Source organism: Aptenodytes forsteri, unplaced genomic scaffold (assembly GCF_000699145.1).
Source record: "Aptenodytes forsteri isolate BGI_AS27 unplaced genomic scaffold, ASM69914v1 Scaffold617, whole genome shotgun sequence".
Lineage (NCBI taxonomy): Eukaryota > Metazoa > Chordata > Aves > Sphenisciformes > Spheniscidae > Aptenodytes > Aptenodytes forsteri.
In genome coordinates this window covers 56831-65651 of record NW_008796119.1, presented here as the reverse complement: position 1 = coordinate 65651, position 8821 = coordinate 56831, and the positions used below count along the sequence as shown (strand labels likewise).

The 8821-nt window shown below is 61.4% G+C and overlaps 1 protein-coding gene across 1 annotated transcript in view; it reads left to right on the top strand.

Moving 5' to 3' along the window:
• The window catches only part of KCNN3 (potassium calcium-activated channel subfamily N member 3), a gene marked incomplete at its 5' end in the record, with an annotated part of 20158 nt that extends 13587 nt beyond the window's left edge, over window positions 1-6571 (top strand). The window contains 5 exons of the mRNA XM_009287215.1: window positions 1698-1839; window positions 3914-4024; window positions 5373-5500; window positions 5690-5759; window positions 6275-6571. Of these exons, the coding sequence (XP_009285490.1) occupies window positions 1698-1839; window positions 3914-4024; window positions 5373-5500; window positions 5690-5759; window positions 6275-6571 (748 nt within the window). The remainder of the gene's footprint in view (window positions 1-1697; window positions 1840-3913; window positions 4025-5372; window positions 5501-5689; window positions 5760-6274) is intronic.
• Between the last annotated feature and the right edge of the window lie 2250 nt (window positions 6572-8821).

Here is an 8821-nt window from a genome sequence, read left to right as displayed (position 1 = left end):
TGGTGCCGTCAGTGCTGCCGGCCCTGCCCGCCGACGGTGCGCACGCGTGCATGCATGTGCAGCCGGCCCCGCTCCCTGGGGCGGGGGTGCAGCCAGCCGCCCCGGTGGTGCTGCCCAAACCGAAGGGCGGGCCAGCGGGGCAGCCCCGCTGGCAGGGAGCGGCTGTGCCTTTGGTGGGGGCAGGCGGACGAGAGGACGATAGAAACCAGCGCTGGGGTCTAACTGATTGCAGCAGCCCTCAGCACAAGCAGGCGGCCTCTCTTCCTGCCCGTGCCAGCCACAGCGCATGCCAGGCCTCCTGTTTATCAGCTCCTTCTGCTCAAAGTGCTTCTCAGAAGAGAGAACGTCCGTCTGTCCGGCTGCGCTGTAACCCCCTTCCCCAGCACGATGCTCCCAGGGTCGTCCCCGCAGCTTGAGAGCTTACATCCTGCAGGACAGGCTGGGCTCAGCCTTTCCCAGGGGAACACGGTGACCAGGATGGGGGGTGCATGCCGCTGCTGGCACTGGGATTTTGGGGAGCACCGACGTGGCCACGGTGATGGGCTTCGGCTCCCCTGGACAGCCCTGCCCAGAGCACGGCAGCAGCTCTCGCCGTGGCTGAGGGTGCTTTCTTGTGCGCCAGGATCTCGTTCGAGTCTCCGGTTACTTGGGGGGGAAAAACATTTCAGAAGAGGAGAAAACCCAGCTGCTCTGGGAGCGGGGAGCTGGGATGAACCAGGGGGGATTGCCAAAAGCTCCATCTGGTTTCCCTCTAATGATTTTGTGAGGAGGCTGGGAGAAGCCTGCTGGGGAGAGGGATGCATGCAGGCAGGAGGGTGACCATCCTGCCTGTTGCGGGGCAAAGGTGCTGCCTTCCCCTGCCCACCCCGGGGCTTGGGGCTGAGTCCCGCTGTGGGCTGGGCAAGCCCTTGCTCCGCAGCCGGGAGCCAGTGCTGCATCCCCCAGGGAGCATCCCTGTGCGGCTCAGCCGGGCTTACACCGGCCCTGGGGAGCCGGAGGCAGCCGGGACCCCCAGTTGTGTGTTTGCTGGAAGAGCCGCAGCCCACTGCCGGGCTGGCCAGGGCAGTCGCTGACCTCGCAGCTCAGCAGGGACATGGCCATGGAAAGTTTGCAGCATCCCTGAAGCCGTGGCTGCTCCACGTGTGCTTTGTCTCGAGTGTGTGAGCCGTTCCCCTGCGCCGTTGAGAGCCAAGCGCATGCCGGAGGCTTGGCAGGATCCATCCCTGGCGGTTCTGCCGGGGCCGCTGACGGCACTGTCCCCTAGGGTGGTGCAGGGGGAGCGGGCTCAGCCCAAGCCGCAGCAGCAGGGGGATGCAGAGGAGGACACCGTCGGTGAGCTGGTGTGGTTGGGGGCTTTGCAGAGCTGCAGCTGTTTCTCCCATCAGCCGGCTCTTGCCACCGCGCCACGTGGCACCAGGGACGCAGCCGGCGGGACTGGGATGTGGTGACAGGTCTGACCGAAAGCAGAAGCTCTTTCCGTTGAGTTTTCACTCTGATTTTGTCCATGTGGGTTTTCCTGTGCCAGAAATTGTGCAACTGCTGCTGCTACGGGGCATCCTGCTGCGTTATTAATCCCTATTCCCCACTGCACAGCACAGCCTTGTGCCAGAGGAGCTGCTGTGCCCAGGTGCCCCCGTGGCTCCCCGCAGCTGTCCCCGTCCCCTGCTGTCATGCTGATGCCTGTGTCTCCTTGACAGGTACCACGACCAGCAGGACGTAACCAGCAACTTCCTGGGTGCCATGTGGCTCATCTCCATCACCTTCCTCTCCATCGGCTATGGTGACATGGTCCCGCACACCTACTGTGGGAAGGGTGTCTGCCTGCTCACCGGCATCATGGTAAGGGCCATGCTGAGCCGGTCGCCTGTCCCGCGGGCTCTGCCTGTCCCTGCCACAGCAGCAGGGCCACCAGATTTCATGGGAACCCGCTTCCCAGCTGGCTTGTCCGTGCACAAGGTGTAATGGCTTTGGCTCCAAGGTCTTGCAGCCTGGAAGGTGATAGAGCTGTAATTGCAATTACTGTAAGCACAGTAATTAGCAGGATGTGGCGGTTTGGTTAAGGAGGTGATAGTGCAGGCTGGGTGCATGCCTGCTGGGTGCTGCAGTCCCGTGGGGTGCTGTGTGGGACACCAGCCGGTCCCCTGCCCCATGGTACCCGCTGGTGAATTTGGGGTGGATTTGGACCTGCATTTGGTGAGGGAGGGGGAGCTGGACGGTGGTGGGGTTGGGAATGTCCCCAGGGAGCAGAGGGGCCCCAGAGCATCCCTTGGCCATCCCCGCTCGCACCACCTGGCTTCCATCGCCCAGAGCGATCCCAAATGCTGCTGGCTCCCACCGAGAGCCGGGACCAGCTGGGAGCCCTCTGCCCCCCCCCACTCCTGCCGGCATCACTGCTCTGCCGCAGCTTCATTTCCTCATGGCCAGAAGGTCACTGTCCTCTGGGGCCTCCAGTGTACCTGCTCCAAGGCGCTCGTGAGATGTCCTGGCTTGTGGGGCTTTCCAGCTGGGGTGGCTGAAGGAGCGGCCGGGGGCCCTGTGGTCATGGCTCCTCCATGGATCAGCCCCAGCCCCCAGCACCCTGGCTCTGCCCCCCTCAGCTCCAGGCCCTGGGGATGGAGCCGTCCCTGTCCCCCCTTCCCAGCTGGGGCAGCCCGAGCTGGCGCCCGGCACCAGCCGGGCTCAGCTCTGCTGCTCTGCGCCCCGTGAGAGCTGTCAGCTGAGACGGCTCTGCCGGCGGGTATTAATTTTATGTTATCTGCAAGTCTTTGATCCGCCTTGTTTGAGGTCGGGCACCAGTGAGGCTGATGCTGTTGATAGGAGCCAAGCGAGGGAGAAAATCCCTCCAGGGAGGGAGACACGGCATATCCCAGCAGCACGGCACATTTTTTGAGGGAAGGGAGAAAATCCCTCCAGGAGACACGGCAGGCCGGGGGCCCCCCAGAGACCCCCCCCCCCCCAGCGGTTACTTTGAACCAAGGCACCATCTGGCAAAGCGTGCCCTGCTCCCGGCACCCATCCGGCAGCACAGCCCCCCCCGGCGGGGATAGAGACCCCCCATGACTGCCGGGGCCAGGGGCTCCCCTGGGCTCCCTGAGCTGCGGCACCAGGGGTGGCCGCCCTGCCGGGAAGAGAGAAGTGATGGGAGTTGAGAGCACGCAGCGGGACTTTCAGGGATGCTAAAGGATTCAGCTCAAAGCATGATGTTAATTAATGACTCTTCAATAAATTAAGGAGCGTTTGCCAGGAATGTGGGGCTCTGCCAGAGTGCCGGGAGGGGGGAGCGGCTCATCTGGTATGGGCAGCGGCAGGCAGAGTGCAGGAGCACCACAGGGAGTGGAGGCTTGGCACCTTTGCTTTCCAAAGACAAATACATGCCGGAGATGATGACTACCGCGCGGATCCGGCCCTAATCACTGGGATAAGCGAGATACCAGCTGTCGCTATTGGGAGACGCAGCGATTCAGGGGGTCCCAATTCGGAGGTCCCCTTCCCCGCTCTCCCCCCCGGTTGCCCGGTGCTTCCCCACTGCTCTCCCACCCCAGACCCCCCTTGGGAGCAGGGGGCTCCCCATCCCACAGGGCACTGACATGGGGCAGGTCCCTGGCCCACGGTGGCACTGGTAAGCAGGCTTAGCCCGGCCATTTCTAATGGGTGCCGGGGAGGCAAGGGCTCACTGCTGCTCACTGCTGACCTTGTAAATCAGCCCCAGCCTCTCCCATTAATTACCCAGCACATCGTCAGCCTCTCAAGGACACCCAGGCTCTGTGACATCTCCTCATCAGGATGATGTGGGTGGGGGGGCCATGGAGCTTTAGCTAATTAGGGGGTTGCGATGGTGAGGGTGGGAGCGCTGCTGTTGCATGAGGGTGCTGGAGGATGACAAACTGTTTTCCTGACTGATGTCCCTGTGCAGGGTGCTGGCTGCACGGCACTGGTGGTGGCCGTGGTGGCCAGGAAGCTGGAGCTTACCAAAGCCGAGAAGCACGTCCACAACTTCATGATGGACACGCAGCTGACAAAGCGGGTAAGGTGCTGCAGGGGGTGGCGGGATCTGGGGATGCTGGGTACCACGGTGTGAGGAAGGTGACGGCACCCCTGGGTGCAGGTGCCACGGTGGGAGGAAGGTGTCCGAGTGGCTTGGATACAGCGCAGGCACAAGCGTTATGGTGAAAGCAAACAGCACCAGCTCTGTATCAGGGATTTAGGCAATGCAGGATGCTTGGCCGCACCCCTGAGAAGAAAAGCCCATGTTTTTTTTTCCCTGGGAGGATGCAGACTCTCTCCTCTTACAGAGCATGATCTCATGTAGCTCGGTGTCAGGAAGACAACTGGATTTCAGTGATTCAGCACCTCGCCTGCTGCAGACGAGAGCCGCACCGTGAGGCTCCTGCGGTTTCCATCCCCAAGGAGGGACCCAGAGGCTCCGGCTGCGGTGGGGGGTCCACAGGGTCGCTGGTTGTGCCAGGGTCCAGCGTCACATCCCCGGCAGCGGGCAGGGGCTGCAGGAGGTCTCTGGGCTCAGCAGCCTTGTCACGGCAAAGCGTCAGCAACCTGACAACGCTGCATGATGTAATGGGCTCCACACGTCGGCGGCAGGAGTGATATTTTATATAGGGGATGGTGGTAAAGCAAGCATCAGTGCAGCCCTTGGAAGGGTGACCTCCCAGTGCCGGCATGGGGTGGGGGAACTCTGCTTTGCCCCGGAGAGCAGAGCCCCAGGCAGAGCCGCATGCTGGCAGGAGCCCTGATAGCCTGGGGATAGTCGGGGGCCTCGGTGTGGCTGGGAGGGGGAAAGCAAACAGCTGGACAGCCCCGCTCCCCCGGCCATGGATATGGATCTGCAGGCTCCGTGCCAGGCAGGCAGTAGCCAATTCATCTTGGAGTGAGCAGCAGAGCCGCGGTTTAGCCGGGGGAGCCTGTGGAAGCTGCATCCTCGTGCTGGCAGCCCGGCCAGGACCTGCCAAGAGCAGCAGATGGATGCGGGAATTGAGGAAAAACTTTGGGATTTTTTCTTTTTCTGGAGGCTTAGGGTACAGCTTCACGCGGGGATGAGGAACCCGGTGGTGGCATCGGTGCAGGGTAGGATGGGGATGTGGGCACACCGGGGGCCAAGACCCACCACTCAGCGCGGGCAGCTCTGCCTGCCCTTGCTCCTGTCCGAGCTGCCTGTGATCCCTTGCAAAGGCGCAGGAGACTGCGCGGGAGCGGAGCCGAGTGCCTCGCTCCAGCTGGGGCAAGTCAAGTGCTCTTGCAGCACCGGCTCACGAACCGGCGGCTCACGGCAGAGCCAGACCGGTGTCTCCATGAAATCCCACATCCTGTGTGCTGGCGCGGCTGGGGCCAGTGACCTGCAGCCAACTTCCCTCTCGCAGATCAAGAACGCGGCGGCCAATGTCCTGCGGGAAACATGGCTCATCTATAAGCACACCAAGCTGCTGAAGAAGATCGACCATGCCAAAGTCAGGAAGCATCAGAGGAAGTTCCTACAAGCCATTCACCAGTAAGGGGCTGTGCGCCGGGCGGGAGGGCTGAGGGGGATGCTGAGCCCCAGTCCCGGGGGGGAATCGTGGTCCAGCCCCTGGCAGGGGCGTGGGGACAATTTCCCGTTGCCCTGGATGTGGGCAGGTCTCCGGCTGTGGTTTGCAATTGGGGAGGGGGTGCAGCTGTGTTGCTCTTTCCTCCTCCCCAGGTTGCGGAGCGTGAAGATGGAGCAGAGGAAGCTGAGCGACCAAGCCAACACCCTGGTCGACCTCTCAAAGGCAAGTCCCCGCAGCGACCTCTTGGCTTGGCCAGGCTGCCCGAGTGTTTCTCTTCACTTGGAAAAACTAAAGCGGACCTGGCTGACCGCAAAATGCTTCGGCTCGGTAGATGTCAGCTGGAAATAGCTGCTGTGGGATGGCTGCCCTTGCAAGGCAGGAGGAGAAACACAGACACAAGCCAGGGACTGGTGGGGGGGTCACTCTGCTTCCAGGAAAGGTCTTTGCTCCCTGCACGCCCTTATGCAGCCCCAGCCGGGGGTACCATTGCTTGGCAGCACGGGGCCAGCTGCCCCTTTCCCCTCTGCCTGCACGGAGGCAGGGTTTCCTCATTTTAGTGTCCTGGGGCAAGCCAAGCTGCAGTCACGGTGCCCTGCGAGCTCCCAGAGTGGGCTGACACGGGGCAGCTCTTGGGGCTTTGCTCGCAGGAAGGGGTTAAAGGGCTTGGCGCTGCCAGCGGCAGTGGTGCTAACCCCTCCAGCCACGGCACTAATCCCTCCACTGTCCCCTCCCCATAGATGCAGAACGTGATGTACGACCTCATCACCGAGCTCAATGACCGCAGCGAGGACCTGGAGAAGCAGATCGGCAGCCTGGAGTCCAAGCTGGAGCAGCTCAGCGCCAGCTTCAACTCCCTGCCCCTGCTGATGGCCGACATGCTGCGCCAGCAGCAGCAGCGCCTGCTCGCCGCTGTCCTGGAGGCACGGGGGGTCGGCGTGCCGGTGGGCACCCCCCAAACTCCTCTCTCCGAGAGCCCCATCGGGGTCAGCTCCACCTCCTTCCCCACCCCTTACACAAGCTCAAGCAGCTGCTAAAACGCAGTCCTCAGCCCCCTCCACGGACAGGGGAAGCGTTTCCGCGCAGGTCCCGAGGTCTCCATGGACTTTCTGGTCCTCGAACCACCACAGGACCCTTCGGCCGGAGCCGGTAGGACCAGCAGTGCCGAGCGATGCTCGGAGCTTTGCCAACGCCTTGGTATCGGGAATCGCATCCCCATTCAGGTGCCTCTACACATGGTGAAGGAAGGGGACGGGAGGCTACGCCTGTGGCGAGCCTGCACCGCGGCGTCCGGTGGCGTCTGGAAAAACCCACGCTCAATCTCAGGTCTTCACATTTGAAAACAAAACAAAACAACAAGTCAGAAGCACTGAAGCAATGGAGACACCAGAGGGAGAGTTTTCCTCCCCTGCGTGGACCCCGCCAGGGGCTGGGGTGTTCCTCTTGCCCCCCCTGCCCTTCTCACCATCGCAAAGCCCCACCGGGCAGACGCCAACGTGGTGGTTTCTTGCACAGGCTCTGACCTATGCTGCCCACGCTCCATCCCATCTCCTTACTGGGACCCACACGAACCCCCGCCTTGCATTGCCGGGTGGGTGACAGTGTCTGGCCATAACCTGCCTGGGGGGGTTCTCCAGAGCCGTGAGTGTTTTCTGCCTGGGCAGAACAAGGGACGCTTCTTCTTTCTGGTCCTCGGTGTCATATTCTGCCTGGAGACATGCACTGGAGCCAGGAAAGCAGTGCCTAAAGCGTGCAGGGATGTGGGGCCAGGCAGGGCTGCCCCCAGCCGATGCGGCGATGGCTGATGACGGGGCTGGCAGGCCAGCCCAGGCACTGGGGCAGTCTCCAGGTGCTCACATCGCCGCCCGCCCGGGAGCCCCCCCCTAGCATTTTGGGAAGCCACTGGGCTCTTTGCGGCGGCCTCAGAACTGCCGGATGAAAAAACCCCATCAGCTACAACTGCCTCTGCTCTCACCGGGAATGTCCACGCTCGAGCCCAGCCAGCAGCACTGAATCCGCCGGGGTCAAGTGGGGGCTCGCTGGCAAGTGATGCAGTAGCGGGGGCAGGCGCTTCATCTGTTTAAAACAAAGCCCGTCGCCTTCGTAATGCTTCTGCTGGGTTTGGTGGGGATCGGCAGCACTGCCCAGCACCGTCTTGGCAATGGCGCGGTGCTTGGCATTAGCCACCGCCTGTGCCTGCCGAAGTGCAGCCCCTCATGCTTTATTTTTTCTTTTTGCTGGCGTTCAGCTTCCTGAGGTACCCTTGGGCATCACCCGGCTACTTCCAGAACCACCCATTTTCTGTTCGGGGGCAGGCGCTTCATCTGTTTAAAACAAAGCCCGTCGCCTTCGTAATGCTTCTGCTGGGTTTGGTGGGGATCGGCAGCACTGCCCAGCACCGTCTTGGCAATGGCGCGGTGCTTGGCATTAGCCACCGCCTGTGCCTGCCGAAGTGCAGCCCCTCATGCTTTATTTTTTTTTTTGCTGGCGTTCAGCTTCCTGAGGTACCCTTGGGCATCCCGGCTACTCTTCCAGAACCAGCCATTTTCTGTTCTGCTTTCACCATTTCCCTCTTTTTTTTTTCCTCCCCAGTTCTGTCCCGGGGTCCTGTTTCGGCTCTGCCGAGTCCTTGCGTGGAGCCCTGCCTGCTGCTGCCGGGCTCCGGCTTTGGGGCTGGTGTTTGCTGCTTTCAATGAAAACTCAGCAGAGGCTATTTATATATTTTTAAACAGATGAAGTAACCATGTAATTACTCTGCGATATTAATTACACCTCACCCAGCAGTGTCAGTAATTGTAATCAAAGTCACTGTGTTACTCCAGGTATACTCAGCCTGTAATCTTCTCCTTTGTAACTCTTTCCCTTCCATAAATAACGCTGGATTTCATGCGCACGTAGGCAGGGACGTATCAGCCCGATGCCGAGGAATTTCTGTGCAAAACTCCACTTGCTGCCGGTGGTAGGTGGTTTACTCCTTGTGCCCTGCAATTAAAGTTACATAGAAAACAAGCACTAGTTAGCAAGGAATGCTCCCCCCCGCCGGCCCCATCCAGTGGCAGGAGGAGGAGGAGAAGGAGGAGGAGGAAGGCTGCAAGGTGACAGTGGGAGTGCTGCAAAAATGAGCTCCTGGTGCTGCAGAGGGGGTTGCATTGAGCCCGTTGGTAGCAGGGTAGTGAGCTGTGGTTGTTCCTGTTGCATTCAGGGAGGAGAGGAGGCGCACGGCGATCGCTGCCAGCCTCTTCTGGTCCTCGGCCGGCAGGAGATACTCGGCTTCTGGGAAAGAGCTG